Source organism: Dermacentor albipictus, chromosome 1, assembly GCF_038994185.2.
Source record: "Dermacentor albipictus isolate Rhodes 1998 colony chromosome 1, USDA_Dalb.pri_finalv2, whole genome shotgun sequence".
Lineage (NCBI taxonomy): Eukaryota > Metazoa > Arthropoda > Arachnida > Ixodida > Ixodidae > Dermacentor > Dermacentor albipictus.
The window spans coordinates 36,599,139-36,623,772 of record NC_091821.1 but is presented as its reverse complement, the minus strand read 5'-3'; the positions used below and the strand labels follow the sequence as shown (position 1 = coordinate 36,623,772).

Below are 24,634 nucleotides of genomic sequence, written 5' to 3'. Positions count from 1 at the left end.
ATCATGTGCTTTTTACGAAAAGTAAATTCTGTTTGCGAAAAAAGTTTTAAAGGTGTTGATAAGATGTTTGTGTGTGAGAGAGAGGGGGTGACGCATGATTCCTAGAAATGCACGGAAAAAGTAATTGTGTGTTACTTGCACCCCTTTCTTGAGGCAGTGCAAGACGCCGTACACTAGTGGGGTACTTGCTTTGAGCAAGTTTATCCAGTATAGTACCTCAAGCTCGCAAAATCGGCAATAAAGTCGCTGAAAAAGTCGGCGTCATCTAAAGACAATTTATTGCTCGTCCGTCTTTGCTGTTCTAAGTTTTATGCTGCTTGTGCGGCTGCGTCTGAAGGTAAATAAATAATAAAGGGCGTGCGCATAGGGAGGGGGTAAGGTGCGTAACCTGGGCAAAGTTCTTAAAAATGCGCGTAATATACTTCCTGTCCACTCTCGTTTCTTGTCCACAGGATTATTTCCAGAGAATACTGTCGACCAAGAGCGAATTTCGCGCCAGGGCCTTGTCCCTTGTAGGGTTCGTGGGCACGCTCGCCATGGCTGTGCCGCCCGTGCTCATCGGTGTTGCCGTCAAAGCAACAAGTGAGTAAGCGAGGTTTATTTCGTTTTTTTTTATTATTATGCATTTCTACAACCTGCATTTCCTGCACGTCCGGTGTGTGTCGTTATCTGATCTCTGTCAAGAGCATCAATTAGTTTACAATCAATCAATTAAATACTTAAAGTGTTGGACGTATCCCCTAGATTTCTTCAGTCCTGCTCTTTGATGACGTTGGGTCTGTTTTTCCGTTTGGTAGTTGAAGATTGTGAACACTCGATACTACAAGAAGTATCTTCTCACGGATATGATTGCATATGCTGGGCACACAGCTACATTTCGTAGCTATCGATGGTCACGCCAGCAGATCAAGCGGCGCGCTCTCCCTAGTTGTGTGCGCAATGTGCGCGGAAATTCACAAACAGGCATGGAGCACGGCATGTAGCGGTTATCGTCCGCCGGTCCCGAGCCTGTCGTGTAGAGAGTGTGCAAAAACGGACGGCCGCCACCTATGAGCGCGGCCTCAATGGCGCTTCCTTCCTCCGAGCAGGATGGAACGAGACGACGTTCCCAAGTGGCGTCGATCCGACGGACGAGAAGTACGCGCCCATGATGCTGCCCCTGGCGCTGCAATACCTCACGCCGACCGCGGTCTCGTGCTTGGGGCTCGGCGTGGTGGCGGCAGCCGTCATGTCTTCCGCCGACTCGTGCCTTCTCAGCTGCGGATCCATGGCAGCCAGGAATATCTACGTGCCGCTCCTTAGGCCGAAGGCAGGTTTCGCCCACAATCAGGGTTCGAATTGTGCGCATGCGTAACTCGCATTCATGTGCGAGCAGCGCGAATGCATAAGGGCGCGAGTGCAAGCAAGTGTCATGCAGCGGCAGCGGAGTTTCCTGGAATGCTGGCGATGCTATTGCTTCATATGATGGGCGTGATCAGCGTAATCTAGGGACATCAATTTAGAAGGGAAATTCCGGGATACATTGCGATCCCGAAACTTCCGGCATCTAGATTAGGATGATTTCTGCTGAACATGACTTCACAACTGCTCGGCTTCAATGTGTCCCCTGAAGCGAATAATTAAAAGACAATTTTAAATTTTAGTTAGCTATCTGGACAGTGCGCTCTACCAGCTAGATATAATATTCGCCTCTTTAGGTAATCTACCTCAAAAGTCATAATTACACTATCTTGCAGAGGCAATTTTTTTTAGAAATCTGTCCGAACCATAAGCGCATGCCCTCACACACACGCACGCAAGCGTTCGCACGCGTTAGTAACACCATATATACTAAAACTAAATCGCGAGCCTAAAACGTCTGCCTGCTTTTCACAAATACCTCCCAACTCTTGCAGATCGTTTATATTGCGTGCTATGAGGATGATATTATTGAGACAACTTTAACGCACTTTGCGTCATCTGACGGCCACCAGGTACCTACGACGATGAGTGAGTTGTAGGAAGACGAGTGAATTGTCTGGTATGAGAGCTCTTCATGTCCTGCAATCATACAAATTACGACTGCTGTCGTGGGAGCGAATGAGCTCATGTGGGTTTCGCTGGTTTGACGTTTTTCCAGGTCAGACTGCATTCGTCGGCACAATGCAAAATTTTTTTACTCTCCTTTTTTTTTCTTACAGACCATATGAGCGACGCCTTCCTGGATCCCAATTTATTTATTTATTTATTTATTTATTTATTTATTTATTTATTTATTTATTTATTTATTTATTTATTTATTTATTTATCAAGGATGTCAGGGCTGGGACATTACATGCGGAGGTTGGCATAATAAGGCCATCAATGGGTTATTGCGGGGAATTTGAGTAATGGGCATGCCTTCAACAGCTTTCCTGAAACGTAGTGAATCAGTAATAAGCGCAACACCAGCCGTTCGTAAAAGGAAGAAGTGCTGTAATGCTGCTGTATGGGCGTGAAGAACGTATGCAGCATTAGGGTGGCTGTGACATGCAATGGCCGTGAGGTACGTGGCCTCATGAACTGCAAGTCTGGGGAGAGTGTACGGTAAGAACTTTCGGAAAAGACAAAGTCGGGCTCCCTTTTTAGTGGTGGAGAGTGCGCAAAGCTGAACACGCGCTTTTAACGCCGAAATTCTGTTTTTATAAGTGTAATCGCATAGAGCAAATCGAGTGGCTTGGTTCTGAATGAACTACCCGTAGCAGTTGCTTAGTGGCTATGGTGTTGAGCTGCTAAGGACGAGGTAGTGGGATCGAATCCCGGCAACGGTGGCCGCATTTAGATGGAGGCGAAATGTAAAACACCCTTGTACTTAGATTTAGGTGCACGTTAAATAATTCCAGGTAGTCTAAATTATCCCGGAGCCCCCGCTACGGCGTACCTCATAATCAAATCGTGGTTTTGCTCGTAAAACCCCAATTTTTTTCTTTTTCTTTCTTGCTGAATGAATTCGAGGCTATTAATTAGGCTGCCTTGTTGTGGATCCAAAGTAGAGGAAGGATATTCTAATTTAGGGCGCCAAACTATAAGGCATTATATGCTAACAATTTTAAAGAAGGAAGAGCGGCCATTGACAGACTATGGTGCAAGTACCCAAGGACATGGGTGGCGTAGTTTGTAATTTGATTAATGTAGTACGTCCCAGTCAAGTTGTGGCTAAAATGAACGCCTATAAGTAGTTATATGTATCAGCAGTAGCTGTCGATTGCTTGTTAAGAAAGTAGGGGGGGGGGGGGGGGAGTGTTGTGGTGATAAGTGGTGAAAGTATACTGCTGATGTTTTGTCCGTAAGGAAGAAGAGCAGCACAGTCAGTGGCACCACGAACACATGGCTCGAGAGCTCTGGTTCGGACCCTGTGTTGTGGGTAGGCGTCCTACCAGAGGCTGCTCGTCCATTGCAACAAACCCCAGTATAACTGGTGGAAGTGCTGAGCAGCCGTCACAACTACCATTGTGAAACTCTACTCCCGGACACTGCGAGCTACCATGCCCGACACCGTCCACCAGACCTCACTGCAACAACCCGTCACCATCCCTGGTGCTCTCTGCAAGAGAGATCCGCCCACATTCAGCGGTGTAAGTGACAGTGACGTCGAAGGTGGCACAACCGGTGAGACGACGTCACGAAGTTGGCCGACGTAGCATTCTACCTCGCGCACATTGTGAACTTGTGGTTTAAAAATCACGAGGCGGGCTCCCCAACATGGTCAGCCTTCAAGGCCACCTTCACTGGTGTTTTTAGTCGTCCGGCTGTCCACAAGTTACGCACCGAAGAATGTTTGCGCGAACGGGCACAGTAATCAAATGAGACATTGACGAGCTACATAGAGGACGTCATCAGGGGCGTAGCCAGGGGGGGGGGGGGCTTATGGGGCTTCAGCCCCCCCCCCCTGAAATTTTTTCGTGCTGTCCATGCACCGTCGACCAAAGCGACCCCCGGCGCCGGAAATCACTCTGGATTTTGTCTAGAATGTCTTTTTGACGCTCGAAAAGACATTTAACCGCGAAGATTGCAAACTCGGACTGGATTTCGTGGCAACGCCCATACACCGAGAGTCACATAACGCCAAGCAGTCCCATCCGAGCACAAAGTTTCAAGGGCGCTTTGATGGTGAGCGGGCTCGCCGCGGCATCTCACTGAGGCCACCGAATCTATGGAGCGCATGGATATCAATTTCGAAACTTTATGGGTATAAATCTCATAAGCTCTTGATGTGAAAGGTGCATTGACATTTCCAAAGTTGTACTTTAGATTTTCAATTGCGGAACTTTGTGGGTTTAATGTTGTTATAAACATTTGACGCCAAAGGTCTATTGACTTTTCTAAAGTCTTACATCGGAACATACAACGAGACAAGCCAAATCAACACACTAGCAGACGAGTTGACAAAGCAGGCAGCGAGGTCGAATGAGACGAAGCGTTGGGGTGGTTCATTTGTGCCGTCATGTCACATAAAAAATATCAACATTTTTTTAAACCTACGCCAGAACATCCATGTCAAGACACTAAAGCCAGCCAAAGTAACTACGTTCTTATTTATTTTTTTCTATTTTGACTTTTATTCGCGAGGACACATTGAGCCTCTTCAATTTCTTTTTGTTCTCGCTACCCTAGCCGCGGGCTGCCAGAGCCAGTCAGAGCGCATACGTTTTTCTCGTATGGCCCCGACCACCGTGCGGTGCACTTCGGTGCGCGTTCGGTTTGCTCTGGCCGAGTGGATTTTCACCGGACAGAGTTTTGGATGCTTTCTGGCTGGCAGACGAGAAAAAAATATGGTCGCTCGCCGCCATCAGTGTGGGGACTCGAAGGATTGCACCGCATTCCTTGAGCGGAACCTTTCCGAAAAGTCTTGTTTCGCCGCTGTAGGATATTGAGCACTATGCGTATGGTTCTCAGTGGACCAAGCGTGTCATGTTTTCTTCGTTATTCCTTCCGTAGCCCCATTAGGTGCCCGAAGTAGGCATTAGATTCTGGCCAACGTACTTTCCTATGTCTTTTTTTTTCATTTCGGTGCCTCCGCCTCACAGTAAAAAATACATTATTGCGGCGCAGCGAATTGTCGCATGGTGAAAGTTCGATTTTGATGCTTCTTTTGCGGAAAGTAATGGGCGACGGGACGCTTCAGTTGCCGGATACGTTTGTTATATTATTGCGAAAGCAATTATATGGACACTCCAGGCGCATTCCTGCCATCGCCCTGATGTTTCGTATAAAGTCCAAGTGTGATAACATCGTGACCACGCGCTGCATGTTGTATGTGCGAGTGAAAGCGTAGGAGGGGAGGTGGCATGGTTGAGCCGACGATGGTGGCTCAGTCTTGTGTGCGCAAAGGAGAAAAGCGGGGAGCAAGCGCGCCGCCTTCCGTCGCGCGCGATACATTGGGGGGAGTGGATGGAATGGGGGCAGAATCTAGGATTCTGTGAATCTATGATTGTGCAACATGTTTATTTGCCTTGTTTGACGCATTATATACAGTTACTTCTTCTTACATACATAGACTCATTGGAGACTTATAACGAATGCTTAAATATCTTGTTGCGAGGTTTTGTGTATACATGCAGTGAACTTTGTTTCCAGTGACACTTTTTTGTCCTTTATCAAGCCGTATTTTCGCATTTGCATATCCCATTGTATCTTGCATTTCTAATGTACGAGGGCGAGTCAAATGAAAGTAAGCCTACCCTAACCGCGCAATAACGGTTCGGTTCATTATCTGCGAGGCATGCGCGTAGGAGAACGGCATGTCTCATTTACAAAAGTGACACGCAGGTGTGAAGATAAATGTTCTTTAATGCTCTCATACACTGGGTCGAATATGGTTGCGTGACATAATGGACACTTCAAAAGTTGAACAGCTCGGTGTCGCGAAGTTTTTGACAGCTGAAGGTGTTTCCAAAACAGAAATTAATCACCATATGACTGCCGTGTACGTTTAATACTGCATTTCATTGACCACTGTGAAGCGTTGGAGCAAACGGTTCAAAGGACGTTGCAAAGTCATTCCAAGGCCGGGCCAAAACCATCGTGCAATCACCCCCCACACAATTTCAAAGGTTCATGAGCTGCTGAAACAAGAACGGAGGATAAGCATCGATGAACTGGCAGACCATCTGAACATCAGTTACGGTTCGGTTCACGCCATAATTCATTAGCTTCTCGGTTATCGGCTCTTTGGTGCGCAATGGATCCCCAAGATTTTTATCCATCGCGAGAAGACGGAGAAGTTTCGCGCTGCCTTGACTCATCTGATGGGGTATCACAATGAGCATGACGACTTCTTGTTTGCAACTGTGATCGGGGATGAACCGTGGTGCCACTACTACGAGCCTGAAACACGACGGCAAAGCTTACAGTGGAAACATTCGAATTTACCACGCCCAAAGAACGTAAAGGCCATCATTTCCGCTGGAAAGGTGTTGTTGACTTTTTTTTCGATCGACAGGGTCCATTACTGATAGAATTTGCTAAATCTTGAGAGGCTATCAATTGTTTCCGATATTGTGAAACGCCAGAACGGCAGCGTGTCGCAATCAAGAACGAACAACGTGGAAAATTGACGAATGGGGTCATCTTGTTCCACGACAATGCCTGTCCCCACGTCGCTTATGTGGTTAATACAAAACTGGCAAAGTTCAAGTGGGAAACGCTGCAACATCCGCCTTACAGCTCGGAACTGTCACCTTGCGACTTCTACATTTTGGGGCAACCGAAAAAACAGCTCAAGGAAATCAGATACAGACTTTTTGAAGCAGCAACCCAAGGAGTTTTATAAGACGGAAATCACGCAACTCGTTAATCAATAGGACAAATGTCTAAATTCTCATGAAGACTACTTTTAAATAAAGTAGCCCGTTGTTGGCTCATTCATTTGACTTGCCCTCATATATCTTGCAGAACTCCTGCTTTTTATACGTGCTCTCTGTCGCGGCTATAACTTCGGTGCAATTACTCACGATACACGACAAGGGACAGCTACTCCTGCGTAATACATTGGAACAAACGACAGCGTCATGGAGATTTTTCACTGGCCATTGCATATATACAAGAATGTAAGCACGGTTCTTGAATGACAAAGTTTCATTGACATATTTGTCCTCAACTTGTTCAGCTCATTGCCTTTAAATTTTTCATATCAGCGGCATGCACTGCTTTCCTGGTTACGAACTGATATACTTCTAAAGTTCGTGTGATATTTTCTTTACTTAATAAATAGACAAAAAACATGGAAGCATTGACGTCAGTTATGTTGGGCACAATTTTTGGCACATACGAGTATAATATTTTATGAAAGAATACATATTTTACTTGTATTTACAGAGCGTAGCTTTCAAGAATTCGTTTGCAGCATCTTTGGCAATGACAATGCAGTTATTATTCATGTATTTGATCCCTCGATAAATTGTTTAAGAGGAAGCTTTAGCTCGGGCCCAATCCGACGCGGCCTATTCAAATACTTGTAAAACGCAGACACGCTTTTCTGAGATAATCCTGCTAATCGCTTTTATTGAAATTGGTTGCATTTGAGCGAGAAAGTTAAATTCTAGTGTCTGTTGGAAACAGAACTTCGATTTAGGGCCTGAATTTTGTTTAAAATATTTTGGAAAATTCGAAAAAATAGAAGCACGACGTTTACAAACTTATAGCTATGCATGAAGAACGGATATTGTGGTTCTGTAAACGGCATTTATTATAACAGTCAAAGCGGACAAGTTTGCTGTGTCAATTTGTATCTTACGTGAATTGGGTACGTTGTGTGCAAGGGTTCTGCAAAAGCCGTATTTCCACAATACTAAATTTTTTTGAGATTCATGTGTAACATATCTATTTTGTCCGCTGTAGATGTACTATTAGATGCAATTCACAGAATGGTGATATCATTTTTCATTGCTGAGTCACGGAGTTTTAAAGTTGATAGTTTCGTTTTCTGAAAATTTTCAATTTTGGCCAATTTTTAATCAATAATTGACCACCTAAATGAAAAATTCGAAGCCAGTAGTCACTAGAATGAAATTTTTCCTTTTAAATGCAACACACCTCCTCAAATTTGGTGAAGTGGTTGCAGGGAAAAACGAATTCCCCTTCTACATGTACTTAAATAGGAGCACCCGAGCTAAAGCTTCCTCTTAAGGAGGAGGCTGAGCTGCAACGTGCAGATATATATATATATATATATACATATATATATATATATATATATATATATATACATATATATATATACATATATATATATATTGGGCCAGTGGCGTAGCCCCCCCCGAACAAAATTTCTGGCTACGCCACTGGACGTCATAGACATCTGCAAACGCGTCAACGCATCAATGCAAGAGTCGAACAAAGTCCGACCATTCATGAAGGGCGTCAACGACTAGGTTTTTCACATGCTCCTTTCCAAGAGCCCGGGAACTGTATCTGAGGCAATACAGCTGTGCCAGAGATACGATGAGTTCCGCAAGCAAGGTTCTTTGACTAGGCGCACCGTTTTGCACGACGAGTGGCTTTCAGCACTCGCTGTCGCACAGGATCAGTCGTTGCTGCTCACTGAGACAAAAGGGTTTGCGCGGGAAAACGTAGCACGACAGCTATCCTTGCTGTCCTTTTCTCAGCAATAAGAACACCAATCGAACCAGCAGTCGCCTGCATCCTCTATCATGGCTCCGACGCTACAGCAAGCGATCGTACAAGTGATCGCATCTCTATTAGTTCCCTGCCAAGAACAGCCTGTCGCTGCGCTTTTGACTAATACCGAAGCCGTTTTGTGGTCTCGCCAGCAAGTGCGCCGGTCGTTTTTTCATCCGCCGCCGACTCCAGTGACTCCAGTCCCTACTCGTGTTTCCTGGGCCGCCCCTGTCTTCGCTAATGTTAGGCGCACACCAGACAATCACCCGATATACTTCGCGTGTGGTTGCCCTAGACATGTCACCTGCTTCTGTCGACATCGCATGCAATCGTCTGCTGCCACGCCCACGACGACTCGCTACACTCGGTGCACCGACGAGATGCAGTCACCGTTGAACCCTGACGACCCCTGTTTCTCCGTCGTTCGTAAAGCGTCGCTTTTCCACGCCGCGCAGTCGCTAATTGTCGCCAATGCGTAGTCGTACTGCGCCTGTCGAACCAGAAAACTGAGCTCCGCAATTCCTGCGGCAAGAATTGCGTCGCCTACGAACGTTATCGAAGTTGCTGTCGAAGGTATTTGTACTTTAGCGCTTGTGAACACCGGCGCTGCTGTTTCCGTCACATGTTAAGAAAAGTCACGACGTCGCTCCATGAGTTGTCACTCCACACAAGCGCACAAGCCCTTCGACCTCTAGTGACAGACTAGAAAAAAGCAGAAGTACCAATGTCGAGAATTCGTTGCTGTCATCGTGAACTGCCGAAGCATAGTTATAACAAAACAGCCGAGCTTTCTGAGTTGATAGAAAGTGTTGACGCTGGCATAGCCCTCGGCGCCGAATCTTGGTTAAAGCCTTGAATTGCTGATAGTCAGGTGTTTCCAGAAAACTACGTCGTCTATCGCAAAGATAGGCCCACTGCAGGTGGGGGTGTCTTTTTGCTTGTTCATTCATCATTACAGTTTTCAGCAATTGATTACGAATGCAATGCACTGGAATCTGTAGGGTGCAAGATAGTCCTATCTGGTAATTTCACGTTCACTGTTGGAGTGGTTTATCACTCGCACAGCTCAGATATTAGCACAGTGCAAACATTACATGGAATTCTCACCGAGGTGTCAGCTCAGACGATGCTTCTTGGGGGTGATTTTAATACGCCTGGGTTATCTTCGTGCAATGATGCGTGTAGAAGTGTATAAGTGTATAAGTTCTGGCGGGCGCATGAATCTTGCGATGAAAAATATCGTGGACACATTTGGTCTGACGCAGTACGTTACCGATCCTACTCGCAATAACGCTGTGTTAGACTTACTGTTTTGTAACTCACCGGATTTCGTAACAAATGTGACTATCATTCCGGGAAATTAGCGAACATCTTGCTGTTGTTGCCGGTATCTGAAAATAAAAAAATCGTACGAAGTTATCTACGAGTAGAAGAGTCTACGTTTATGAGAAGGGTGACTACGATGCAGTGGTAAGTGCACGTATCCCCAATGTTGATTATTCCCAGCTTAAAAAGCACAAACAGCCATGGGTAACAACACATATACTAAAACTTATCAAGAAAAGGAGGAGGACATTTAACACATTCAAGAAAAGCAAATCAGCTGCTCATTTGGCAAAACTACATACGATTGCGCGTGAATATAAGCTAGAGATAGGAAAACCTAAAGATGACTTACTTCATCGAACTGAGCAACAAAATGAAATCAAACCCTAAAATGTTTTGGAAGTACATAAAACAGCGTGTTTCAGATTCCTTCGGAATGCAGGAGTTCAATTATAATGGTAAGATAATTACGGAAGACAAAAATAAAGCTGTCTGCCTGAACACCTTCTTTCATTCGGTGTTCTTACCCAACCACACCTGTCATATTCATCCACCTACAATGAATATTTCGCCTATATGCTTTCTGTTGAGTTAAGTGTTAATGGAATAGAAAAACTATTGAAGGATGTTGATGAGAGTAAATCTAGTGGTCCGGATGGAATTTCCCCACGTGTGCTCAAACGTTGCGCGGGGCCAATTTCTATGTACCTTTATTTAATTTTTGAAAAATCTTTATCGACAGGTATTTTACCACATGACTGGAAAATTGCGCACGTTGTTCCGATACATAATGGTGGGTCCAAAAAAGACATCGGTAACCATGGGGCAATATCACTTACGTCTGTCCCGTGTAAAATACTTGAACATATGTTATATAAAAATAATAAATCATTTAAATGAGCATAAGGTACTAATTAACGAGCAACATGGATTTCATAGGGGACTATCTTGCACAACACAAGTAGTTGAGTTTTATCATGACATAATATCGAGCGTAGATGAAGGAGGACAGGTAGATGGTGTGTTCCTCGATTTTTGGAAAGCTTTCGACACGGTATCACATTCGCTCTTATTGTTTAAACTTAATACCCTAAACATTGATGCAACTGTTTTTAAATGGATTGAATGTTACCTTTCCCGAAGAAGGCAATGTGTAATACTGAATGGAAAGTGCTACGAATATGCAGATGCTACGTCAGGAGTCCCACAGGGCTTGTTCTGTGTCCGCTATTATTTTTAATCTATATTAATAATATTTCTGCGGAATTTCATCTTCTATACGGTTGTTTGCGGATGACTGTGTTGTGTACAAAAAATTGCCCATCACAATGATACAATTGAACTTCAGAACGACTTATCACTTATTCATGACTGGTGTACTAAATGGAAAATGACTTTGAACACCGCAAAGTGTGTACATCTCTCATTTGCTAAAATGAAGAAACCAATTCAGTCACGGTATCATCTGAACAATGTACTATTGAAACAAGGCACTACGTATAAGTATCTAGGCGTGCGACTGTCGTCTGAATGTTCGTGGAAACTACAGGTAGGCAGTATCATAGCCAAAGCTGGTACAGCTTTGAATTTCATTCAGATAAACCTGCGATGTTCACATGCAAATCTAAAACGTATGGCATATACAGCTTGTGTTCGACCAACCTTAGAATATGGCTGTGTTGTGTGGGACCCCCCCGCCCCGAAATAACCTTTATTGTCGCTCTAGAACAAATACAAAACCGTGCTGCCTGGTTCGTCTTGGGGCGGTACGGAAGGAGGGAGAGCTGCACTGCAATGAAGGCTGTGCTAGGATGGGAATCTCTTTCTGCCCGCCGCAAAAACACTGAGACTGAAAATTTTATATTCAATTTACTATCATAAGAATGGAATTAATAGGGAAATTTACCTACGGAAAGTTCATTACATTTCAAAACGAGCTGATCATAGTTGCAAAATCCTCGAGTACCCTGCCGAGACGAACATGTATGCCAACTCGTTTTTTGTTCCAACAATTAAACAGTGGAATAGGCTGACTGAAAAGCAAGTGCATTGTGTGAATGAAGATGTATTTTATTCCATGTTGTAAACCCCTGCTGTAATGCCTAATGCCTTTGGGCGCTGCGGGGTAATTGATGAATAAAGAATAAAAATAAAGGATGTTCTGTACGCGACTGAGTTCGGCATACTATCCGCCTGCTCGCACGAGATCATCCTAGGCTGAGATTTCATGTCTCGCTGTCATGTCGTCATTGGCTGTGCACGTGATGAAGTTGCCCTCTTCTCTCCGTTGTGTAACGCAATTTTCGACGACATTCCGCCTATACTTCAACCAAAATGGTCGTCCAGGACGATACTGTTTTTGATCCCCCCTTCTCTTCAGCTCTTGTGTCTGTATCCTGCGGCAATGTACCGGACGCGACAGTCCTTTTTACTCATTCATACCTCTTCATCACAGGCAAAGTTATCCCGCTTCCCTTCGCCAGCCTTGGCGTCTCAGCAGGCTCCAGTACATTGCTCGTTCCCAACACGCTGGCTTCTCCTCTCATATTGCTCCATTGAGAATGTCTTGGCCATGTCCAGCCCGATGACGCCACACTCAATGCGGGCGCACTAGGTGGTGATGCATGTCCCGCTGAGCGCAGCTCTCAATGAACTGTGTACCACCTTCCTCCACGGTTGCCTTAGGCGGCTCTGCCGATGACCTTACGTCTGTACAGCGCTCGCAGCTGCTTCACTTGCTTCAGCAGTTTCGTGCTTCTTTCGACTTCGCGCAGTCTTCGCTGGGACGAACTTCAGCATGACATCGAAGCTGGATCCCACAAGCCTTTGCACAAACGGCCGTATCGTGTTTCCGCCACCGGACGCAAGGTCATCACAGAGCAGGTCGATGATGCTTCGTCTGGGCGTCATTCGGTCTTCCACAGCCCTTGGGCCTCTCCCGTCATCCTCGTCACAGATAAAGATAATTATATGCGTTCTTGTGTTGACTATCGTGACTGAACAATATCACCAGCAAGGTCGTCTACCATCTTCCCTGAATTAACGACGCTCTATACAGCTTACAGGGCGCAGAGTTCCTTTAAGTCATTGGCTACTGGCGGCTTCCCATGGAGGAAGCTGATCGCTAAAAGACCGCATTCATCACTCCAGATGGTTTGTACGAATTGAACGCTATGTCCTTCGGACCTTGTAATGCGCCTGCAACATTCTAACGCATGATGGACATCTTGCGTGGCTTGAAGGGGCATATATGTCTTTGTTACTTTGACGGCATCGTTGTCTTCGCTTCTGACTTTACGACTCACCTTTTTCGCCTAAAACACGTGTTCACATGTCTGACAGACGCTGGCCTACAACTCAACCTTAAAAAGTGCCCCTTCGCCACGCGGAAACTGTCTGTTTTAGGACACGTGGCGTGGAAGGATGGAATTCTCCCTGACGCTGCGATGTTTCGTGCCGTCACCGAGTTCCCTAAGCACACGAACATGCGGGAATTTCGAAGTTTCGGCGGAATTTGTTTCTATTTCCACCGATTTGTTCGCAACTTCGCGACAACCATCTATCTCTCTCGTTCAACACCTTCGGCGAGCTCCTGTGACCTGTCGTTGTGGTCCCCAGAATGCGACGCTGCTTTTACCACCCTTCGTCGCCTTTTGACGTCACCTTCTATTTTACGTCACTTCGACCCTCACACACCTATCGAAGCCCATACAGACGCTAGCGGTATTGACCTCGATCAGTGCTGTTTTTGCGCAACGTACATGTGTTTGCGCTCTTCTACAGGTGAAGTCACACGCCAGACAGTCGTAAATGGCCTCTCGTCATTCCAAGAACCTTGCGCTCAGGAACTTGCGCCTCCTTACACATCGATTCACAGTGTGCTCACGCTGGCGCTTTTGGAGCTTACGAGCGTCTTCGACTGGTGTGGCATGTTCAACTTCGTTCGCAAGTTTGTTCGCTTATGCATAGACTGTCAACGCCGCAAACTACCACCGGATCATCAAGCTGGTATCATGCAACCTCTCCCCTGCACCGCTCGCCCATTCTACCATGTCGGTGTGGACCTCTACGGCCCGTTATCACTTACTGCAGGTGGAAGCCATCGGGTTATTGTCGCGGTGGACCGTTCGACGCGATATGCCGAAAACGACCCTCTACCAGCCGCCAGGAAGCGCGAAGTTGCTTCCTTTCTTCTTCGAAACATAATCCGGCGTCATGACGCCCCCAGAGAACACCTCAGCGACAGAGGCCGTGCCTTTCTGTCTGACGTCGTACTAGCCTTTCTTGCTGAATGCCCCATTCTACGCCGCACCAGCACAGCACATCACCCCCAAACTAACGACCTTACAGAGCGTTTCAATCGCACTCCCTGTAACATGCTCGCAATGTACATCGCATACGATCAAACTAATTAGGACCGTGTTCGTCCCTTCGTAACGTATGCATACAACACCGCAATGCAGTCTACTACTGTGTTTTTTTTTTCTCCTTTACGCTCGTCACCCTTCTCATATCATTGACACCATTCTACCATGCCATCCAGACACCTCAGAGTGCGTCTGTTACAGTACATGCATATGAAAACTAGCGCCACTAAAAGCTAGTGGTGCTTATTAAGCTCCGAATAAAAGATGTGTGCGCACAAAGTCATCGGCAGTCGTAGCACGTGCTTCGATCCAACATGGTGTGCACCTGTTTTCTTCTGGGACAATCATAATTTCGGCGACGAGGATCAACTGGTAATTGCAAGATGCTATTGTACGGTTCTCTTGAGCTCTTCGAGCCCCACGTCCATACATAGAAAGGTATTTGGAACGAATGAAGCGGTACATCGGTGCCAAAGACGCGCCAGTAAACGAGCGTCGCAACGTCTTTCTCAGTTGCTGTGGTTCCAGGAGGTACTCCATCCATCCTGCGGAGCCTTCTTGCGCCAGGGAAATCTACGGAAGCTACCCTGGCGATTTGCCTACAAATCCTCAGTAACCACTTTTCGCCGAAAGCTTCAGTTGTGATGAGTTGTTTCAAGTTTAATTCTCGCATCCGCGAAGGGGCCGAGTCGGTTAGCGACAACGCAGCCGCGCTCAAGAACCTCTCAGAAAAAAATCACCGAGGATTACAATACTCCCTAATGCGAAATTTGAGCGCACCTCTATACGTGTTTTCATTTCGCGATATATTGGCTGGCGCGGACATTCTGTCTCGTGCGGCACGTCCCAAGCGGATAAAAGTGTGGCGCGTTTGCCCGCTAATTGAGAGAAAGGGAGAGGCAGCGCGTGGGTGACGCGTGGGTGTGATTAACAGCAGCAGCCGCAGACAGACCTCCGCTCATGCAGCGCTTTGTTTTCATAGAGACGACGCGCGCTACTTTGTCGCCATATCGTAGTCATCACCTCCATACAGCCCGTCTTGCGTGGCACTACGGTTTTCTTCTCACGCTTTCGTTCCACCAATGACAAGAGCGGCCCTTCGTCGTGGGCAAGTCATGCCACCATTGTCAGCGGCGACAACACCCAAGGGAGTGTTACATCGAGCCTTACTCGTAGCCGCTAGCCGTCGCTTGCAGGAGCAGTGATCACCGACACACGCTGGTACCTCAGACTGACCTCAGCAGCTGGCGCCTTCCTGGCGTAGCCTTCCCCACCTCACGGCACCTTTCCAAGCAATTTCCCTCTCGGAAGCGCAAATGAGATCGCCCACGCGGCTGCGGATACCTAGGCCGCCGGCAACTCTGCGCATGCGCAGGCCGTCTTCCCTCCGCCCCTCCTGCAATTTCCACCTCATGGTTCGGCTACAACTTCATCCTGCGCTATCGCCTTTTTTTTTTCATCTCCTGCTGCGCTCCACGTTCGTTTTCATCCTTCGCGGCGCTAGTTCGCTCGGTTACGCTGACGCCGACGGACAACGCCAGAGTTGCGTTATCAAACTGCAATTTCGGAACGTTTCTCAGCGACTTGCTTAGAGACCGCATCCTTTGTAGGATCAACGATCCTCAAGTGCAAACCAGGCTACTAGACGACCCTAACCTCACGTTAAAATCCACAGTAACGTCGGCACTGGATACGGAACCTGCGAAACGTGAAGCGTCAGAACTCTGTACTGCTTCAGAAGCGTGTTCTACAGCAGTTAATGCTATCCAGGCTCCTCATACAAAGCGTGGTAGTTGCTACCGCTGCGGTGACACGCACTCCGTGACCAAGTGTTCCCACGTTCATGATGCTTGCAACTATCAATTGCCACAAGAAAGGGCATACAGCTAAGGTATGCGAGACAAGAAGCGCTAATTCTATTCAGAAATCTATCGTACCCAAGCAAAAAATATCACCAGATGAGGAATGCCGGCAAGCAAGCTGTAGTGCATGCAGTAGATGAGCCAGGAAGCCAGGTTGGAACTTCATGCAGCTAGCACAGACACCTACGATATGTGAAAATTTTCTTCGACGTCACACTGGTGCTACAAGGTCAATCATTTCATTCTTCTAATTGAAATATAAGGAAGACCATTTAAGATTGAGCGTGACAAAGAAGCAAGCGTATCCATAACTTGGAAGGTGACATTACACCGTGAGTTTCCGACGCTGCATTGTACACCTTCAAACGTTCAACTAAGGAGTTACACCGGTGAAATCAAACATGTCCTTGGAATAGTTGTGGTATTATCAAAGTACAACGATAACCATCATAATCTTCTATTAGTGGTAGCGCATGGTAAAGCACCATTGCTTCTTGGACGTAACTGGGCAGAGGCGTTGAATATGTCATTCAACACGTCCCTCTTCAATGTCGCTGAAATATAATCAATGAGTGATTCCCAGCAGCTTGTACAGAACCATCGTGCGTTGTTTTTTGATGGGCCAAGAGCTTTCCTAGACGTCACAGTTAAACTTGCTTTCAAAGAGGGAGCAAGTGCCCGTTTTTTTTTTTCAATTCTAGAACAGTTCCGTTTGCGTTGATGGATGAAATGTCTTCAGAACTGCAAAGGTTGCAGCGGGAAGACATCATACAACCTGCACGCTCGTCTGACTGGGCAGCACCTATTCGAGTCCTCAAGAAAGATGGCCGGACGTGCATCTGTGGAGACTACAAGGGGACTGCGAATGCCGTTGCAATTGTGAACAAGTACCTAATCTCAAAGGCTGAAGAATCGTAGCCGAAGATGTAAGGTGAAATCAAATTTACTAAGGTAGATGCAAATGAACACGCCAAAAGGTATCTTCAAATATGGGACACTTCCTTTTTGGGATTACGTCAGCGCCATTCATTTTCCAAAGGGAGATGGAAATTGTTCTTCAAGTTCTATCATGTTGCAATCTACTTTGACGACATCTTGATGACAGGCATCGACAACAAGGACCATGTGAACAATCTATTTAAAATATCCTAGCGAATGGAGAAGACACGCCTGAAGCTCAATATAGCAAATGCAAATTCATTACGTCCTCTGTCGAGTACTTAGACCATGTCATTAATGTCAACAGTCTGCACCCTGCTCCACGCAAGGTTGAGGCAGTTCTTTGTGTGCCTGTGCCAAGCAACGTCAAATACCTACACAGTTTCCTTGGTTTGGTGAATTACTACAGGAAGTTTTTGCCAAACTTGGCTTCAGTTCTCAATCTTCTGCATTATCTTCCGACTAATTAATAACGTCCCATGGACTTTGAAAAACAGAGCATGAAGATTTATTTCTAGAAGCAAAGCAACTTATATGTACAGCTCCTATATTGGTTCACTATGACTATAAGAAAGAACTGTTCCTAATCTGCAATGCGTCTCCAACGGGCCTTGGGGCCCTCTTAGCTCATCAGTTAGACCATTTAATCGCATTGGCATCTAGAAGCCTGCGACCTGCCGAGAAGAATTACTGTCAGCTCGACAAAGAAGCCTTAACGTCAACCTACGGTGTTACAAGATTCCACGAGTATCTCTGGGGAAGACATTTTGTCGCTGTTACAGATCACAAGCTGTTACTCTGATTTGTTGGCCGAGACCAGGCCATTCCAGAATGCAGTTCTCCTAGCATTGTGCGTTGAGGCCTTATGTTACTTGCTTACAACTATACCTTGATATATAGTGCAGGAATCAAGATAGGGCATGGTGATAGACTGAGTCGTTTGCCACTGAAATGCGACAACTTCATGATCGGACGTTCCTCAGACATATTAATGTTGTAAGAACGTTACCCCCGAGTTTTGTCATCTGCAGCAATAGCACAGGCCTAGAAAAAAAAAACTCTGTGTTGTATCAAGTTCATGACATAATTTTGCAAGGAGCGCAACTTCCACAGGAGGCTGAATGGAAACGATTCAAGGTTCGTGATTTTGAGCTCAGTTTTCAGGACAAAGCTATTCTCTAAGGAACAAGAGTCACTATCCTAACTGTACTTCAAGATGAAGTGCTAAAACTTTCGCGTGACGGTCGTCCAGGTATTGGGAAAATGAAGTCTATAGCCCGAAGTCCCGTCCGGTAGCCCAACATCGACCGCGATATTGTTAGGAAGGTCAAGTCTTGCACTCACTGTATGCCAAGAACATTAGCATATGCCGCAACCAGCGCAATCTACGCCTTGACCGTTTCCGTAGAATCTTAGATCACGCATGCACATTGATTTCGGTAGACCAAAGATTGCAATATATGCAATATTCGTAAATTGCAATATGTGCCTTCAGTAAATAATTGAAACGTTAATTGGTGAGACTCTGTTAATTAGCCGATTATGCATTTTGATTGGTCATGCGAGTAATGTCGGCTGCTTCGAGTAATCCAGCTCAAGGACCACAATTACCGTATCTGCCACAGATGGCTTTTAAAAATTCTGTATGGTCGAGAAAAAACACCCTGTATATATAAGAAAAGGAAGTCGCCCAAGAAAGGTGCCTTGCGGCATGCCTCATAGTATGGTAGAGAAGGAGGAAGAGCTGAAATTGGTATACACAAATTGGTGTCCATTGGGTGTAGATGCTGACATGAGAGTTTAAGCAGTAAACGGCTATATGAGGGACCTCCTCGAAGGAGTTCTCGAAGTCAAGGAAAAGCTCATTTACAGGAACGTTTAAGTCAACGGAAGAGTGCAAGTCATGAGAGAAAAGTGCAAGTTGTGTCGCATGAATGGTTTTTCAGGAACCCATGCTGACTGTGATAAAAAAAATAAACATTTGAAAGGAAACCCGCAACATTTGAATACATAAGATCTTTCATGGCTGTAGAGCAGAAGTTTATTGCAGAGATGGAGGTCGGTAATTGTTTAGATATGAACGATTGCCTTTCTTAGAGGAGGGACACGGATGCTTAGGATTAGCAGACTTCAAAAATCCACTCCAGCTCTGAATTCATTTCAGAACAGCAGTAGGCTATTACAGCGGACATCATCGTCTTCTCAAGAGCTTATTTGCGATGCGTACAACGTTGCATTCATGCGCTACAGAATTGCTTCCTGTGCTCTTCGTGTCACATGCGATATGAAGGTTATCACGTGTAAAGCAAAAACAATCACTGAAGCGGGCTTTTTCTTACAATAACTCTTATTGTGGAGAAGTCATCTGTGCACAACTAAGATTCGGGTGAGCTACTGGAGTGCGCCGCAGTTGCGAAGTTTGGCGCAATATGAAAGTTATTACGGGAGCGTCATTCGATATATTTAGTATATGCGCTATTTGGGGGAGGAGGGGGGCGCTTGCGACGTGACCGGGAAGAGCACTGTCAGGCTAAAAACCAAGGGTTAAAAACTAAGGGCTAAGGGTTCAGCTGGGGCCGGGAGACAGAGCGTACCAATTCTCCGATCTGTATTTATGCGAAAATGCAGAATACGTGAAACACTCCTTTTGGTCGTGTTCGAGTAATGGCACGGAAAGGGACGCTCTTCTTGGGAATTTACTAAATCTACTTAAGAGAAGCCTTCCACTTGCGCGCCTGCGACACTTTGCGTTTACAGGAAGGCCCATCATAGGACTGCAACGAAGCTTCACATCTTATTCCATTCCTTAATGACAGTGGATTGCTGGAGGGGTGGTGACATACCCCAGTGAAGGTAACAGCGTTAAAAACAGGACGAATACGAAAGTAGACAAACACAGCGCTGACTAATAACTAACTTCATTGCTTGTCTACGCCAATGCATACTGGGAGTGCAATCACTATCAGGAAAAAGCAAGGACATACGACATCCCCGCTAACAGAGTGGTGTCACGTGCTTGATAAGTACATGTCTTCATTATGACGTTACGACAGCGAAGGCACACTGACACAATTTCACCCACATTAATGGATGGTGATGGCTTTGAAAATTTCGCGTTCACGTTGCTCATGGTATCTACCTAAATTGTGCACTCGCCAAGCATGGATTACCGATTACATCTCTTTCAGTATTCAGCTAGATGGCTGCTAACCAAACCTTTCAGCTAGTACGCATGTTCTCGAAGTATATGATTTATACTCTCGGAGTATATGATGTAGCTATACGCAGACCTAGAGGGGATATCCGGGTGTCCTGACCTCCCCCTCTCCCGCGCCTTAAAATTTGTGTGCTCAGCGTCAGCGTACGGCACATGTCAAACTCATGAAGTCCTGCTTCCCATCTGTTCTGGGAAGAACAGCTGCGAAGACGCTTTGGAGAGACAAGAAAGGTTTAACGACTATTGAAGAGAACCTTTATCACGTACAAAGCTCATCATCACCACCAATTGGGAGAGCTGCGAGAAATAATCAGTTTTATTAATTGCTTGTTGGAGCCATTGTAGCTTTCTGAGAAGTACACAACACGATAAATCTTGAAAATATGTAATAGTAGGCTACATACCTTGAAGAACGTGCTGGCTCAGTTTCAAAGTTGCAGAGCAATACGGGGACTGACTAGAAGTTAACAAAATGCCACGGGAGCCGCGATAATGCCTTTCCGCGCATTAACAATCCTGTTCAGCCAAGCACTTATCATTCGCGTGCGCCATATCGGGCTCTGAAACTACGGTGAAGGTCATAGCATGATAGCCTCAATTATTGAAGCATATTTTTCACGTGTACTGGAACAGTTGATGAAGAAAACAACAGCATCAAATTATTAGCAAAAATTGCTGTTTGACGCCACTTTTAAGCGTTGCGCAGTGCCGGAGGCGACGTATGCTCTAGTATTTATTTATTTATTATTTTATTTTTTTGCACGTGAAGAGGGTGCCCTCCAGTAGATAGCCTTAAAGAGGGCCTGAACCACCCATAGAGCTTGGTGAAAAAACGCAGTCCGCGGACAGCACACGCTGCTGTGAACATCTCAGGCAGATTTGAGCATATGAGCGCGCACTCAAGCACTGCCGTGCAGAAAGCAAACACTGCGTACACGCACGGCCGCCACGGGGTGCCGCGACGAGTCCGCTCGCTAAGCTCACTGCAGTTTGCGGAAGACAATCGCGTGCTCTCTGTGGGTGACGTGGCTACAAGCGCGTGGCGAGCCGGCCCGAGCACCAACATCCGATATCGACATGTTTGCACAGCGCAAAGGACGAGGACTGACACAACACAGGCGCTGACTTCAACTGATCTTTATTTGCGAAATCGCCAGAACTATATACACGAGCAAAAGTAATGAAAATAACTACTTTTGCATTATGTCACACTTGAACCCCTGTTGCATCACAGCCAGATACTTGATTTCGTTTTTGGTGAGGGCAATAGACGGCATGTTGATGCAAAGGTCACCCAGCCGCTGTATCTTGTCAGCCTCTATGATTTCACGTGCAAGCTGTTCTCGGCGGATAGATGCATTGGCGTTTCAGTTACTTTTCTACTTCAATGCTTAAAACGACGTTTTGTACAGAATGTAAGTGGAACGCCATTTCTCCGCAAAGTTCGGAAGTTAATATCTCGAAACTGGTGTCATCCTGAGAATTCCTTACAAGTGGATCCGTCTTGCAAACTCCCCCTGCTAGAATTTGTAAATTGCAATATTTGCCAGAAGGTAATTAGATAAAAGCTTATATAGTAAATTTTTGTTAATTCGTCGAGTATGCATTTCAATTTTTTGTGAAAGTACTGTGCGCCTCTTCAAGTATACCAGCTCATGGACTATAATTGTGCTATCTGCCACAGGCAATTAAACAGTTTTTTTTAAAGATTTCGCTGAAACACCCTGTGTACGTGAAATATAGAGTAATTAAGCCTATATATATCGAGAATCTACTATATCTGGCTTGAAGATAATTATCCTATATATAAACGTAGGACGTGCACCTAACTGAGGTTCATGTCTCTCTCTGGGGCAGGCCTCGGACACCGAGGTGGTGTGGGTGCTTCGGCTGTGCGTGGTCACCGTGGCCGCTTTATCGGCCATCATGGCCGTGGCGGTGCGCTCGGTCTACGACCTGTGGGCGTTGAGCGCCGACCTGGTGTACGTGGTGCTTCTGCCCCAGCTCCTAGCCGCCGTGTTCCTGGGCCGCCGGTGGTGTAACGCGGCCGGTTCGGTGACCGCCTTCACTCTGGGCCTGGCACTGCGCGTTCTGGGTGGGGAGCCTGTGCTGGGCATCCCGGCCATCATGCAGTATCCACTCTACGACGACGGCAGGCAGCTATTCCCTTTCAAAACGACCACCATGCTCCTGTCCGGCATCACGCTGCTCGCCGTGTCCCGCTTGGCCGATTGGGTCACCGGCTCCAAGCGCGCCAGTCGCCCCGAGACCCCGCCTTTGCCGGCGTGCAAACTGCCTAAAGAGCCGACGCTCACTTCTAATGACTTGTGGAAATAGCTAGCCATCTCATGGTATAGGGACCACAGCAACATTGCTTCATCGTTTGACAACACCGTAAACGGTCCCCGAGACTTGCTGTGTGGAAAAACTGCAACCTTGATTTCTTCCGCGGCCGCATATACTAGGATTTTCGCTTCTGAAAAAAAAAAAAGGCGCTGGACGTCGCATGCAAAGACAGAAGCACATGAGGCGTCAGTTGTCTTTTCACGCCTACAAGAGTCGCACGTAATTGTTATGGGCACGGGCGCGTGTGCACCAGGCAAACTGGACGTGCGCCTAGTTAACCTTCTTTCTTTTCTTCGTTGTCTTTCGCTTGAAACTGCGCATAGACGAACAGCTCGCTGCGCGTCACAATATACAGTCAAGCGCCTCTACAACGAACGTCTGTACAACGAAAGGACAAGTATAACGAAGGAATAATTCTGTCCCGATTGTATCGTGGGTTGTGCGGTGTGCCACATTTACAATGAATTGGCGTCTATAACGAATGATTTCAGAGGCCCCAAGCACTTCTTTATGAAGGTGTCCGACTGGAGTTGACATTGTGGACTGTTTCGTGGCAAGCAAATGCCTGTAAGCATGAAGGTAACCACATTAATAGCGCGCGCGACTGTAAGCTAAGCTTTGACACGGCTTCGTCTCCATGTGTGCTTATCAAATGGTCGTGACAGCACCATTTATAGTCCCTCCCACAGTTTTGCAGCGAAGCTGCTTGGGGTAGTTCCCCAACGGTTTTCGTGAGGCGGCGGCAACGTGTCGCGACGTGGTAGATATCTAATTACAGCCACAAGACAGCCAGCAAAGCAGCCTGCATCGCAGCCACGAAGTAGCCTTATGGGCTCATTCCGACCGGCGATCGAGCAGCCGAGCGACTGACCCAGGACAGTCTCTCTCTCTCTCTCTCTCTCTCTCTCTCTCTCTCTCTCTCTCTCTCTCCATCTCTCTCTCTCTCTCACACACACACACACACACACACACACACACACACACACTCATATAATACACAGTACTTTTAAAAAATTATAGGGTGTCTTAAGATCTCTTTTAAGAGGGGAACGGCGAAAGCCTACTCTTCCTCTTCTTATCATTCGCCTATTTCTTTTAGCCTCTTTTCTTCTCTTTCTCTTTCTTTTAGTCATTACTGCTCACTACTAAGCATTTTTAGTCATTTGTAATCAATTGCGGTAATGACTAGCCACCGTTAGACATGTTGGTCATATCATAGTCATCAGTAGTCATTACAAGTCATTTCACTCATTATTAGTAATTACTGGTCATTACTAAGCATCTTTAGTCATTTCTAATCAATTGCAGTCGTTACAATTTGTCGTTAGACATATTGGTCATTTCATAGTCAGTACTAGTCATTATAAGTCATTTCAGTCATTGTTAGTCATTACTGCTCACTAGTTTAACACCTGCAGGCGGGCTAGATGGTGCATTGCAGGTCGACAGAAAATAAGCGCACAGGAAGACACACACGAACAGCCGAGAAAGACACAGGACAGGCGCTACCTGTCCACAGGACAGACACAGGTAGCGCCTGTCCTGTGTCTTTCTCGGCTGTTGTAGTGTGTCTTCCTGTGCGCTTATTTTCCGTCGAACTGCTCACTAGTAAGCACTTTTAGTCATTTGTAATCAGGTGTGGTCATTACAAGCCGTCGTTAGACATACTGGTCATTCCGTAGTCATTACAAGTCATTAGTAGTCATTTTAGTCATTACTACTTATTACTAGACATTTCTAATCAATTGTGGTCGTTACAAGCCGTCGTTAGACGTATTGGTCATTTTGGAGTCATTAGTAGTCATTACAAGTAATTAGTAATCATTATTAGTCCTTACTAGTCATTATTAATGTAGCGTTCCTAACTAGAACGGCAACAGAAATGACATAATCTAAGTGAGACGGGTGTCGTCCGCCATTTTATTCCAACTTCTTCCTTT

At 46.1% G+C, this 24,634-nt stretch overlaps 1 protein-coding gene across 1 annotated transcript in view; it reads left to right on the top strand.

Annotated features, from left to right (window-relative positions):
- Positions 1–24,162, top strand: part of LOC135901065 (high-affinity choline transporter 1-like) — a 99,829-nt gene extending 75,667 nt beyond the window's left edge. Inside the window, exons 8-10 of the mRNA XM_065430733.1 lie at positions 453–582; positions 1,089–1,309; positions 22,206–24,162. Coding sequence (XP_065286805.1) covers positions 453–582; positions 1,089–1,309; positions 22,206–22,685 — 831 coding nt within the window. The 3' untranslated portion in view covers positions 22,686–24,162. The remainder of the gene's footprint in view (positions 1–452; positions 583–1,088; positions 1,310–22,205) is intronic.
- Positions 24,163–24,634: the final 472 nt, after the last annotated feature.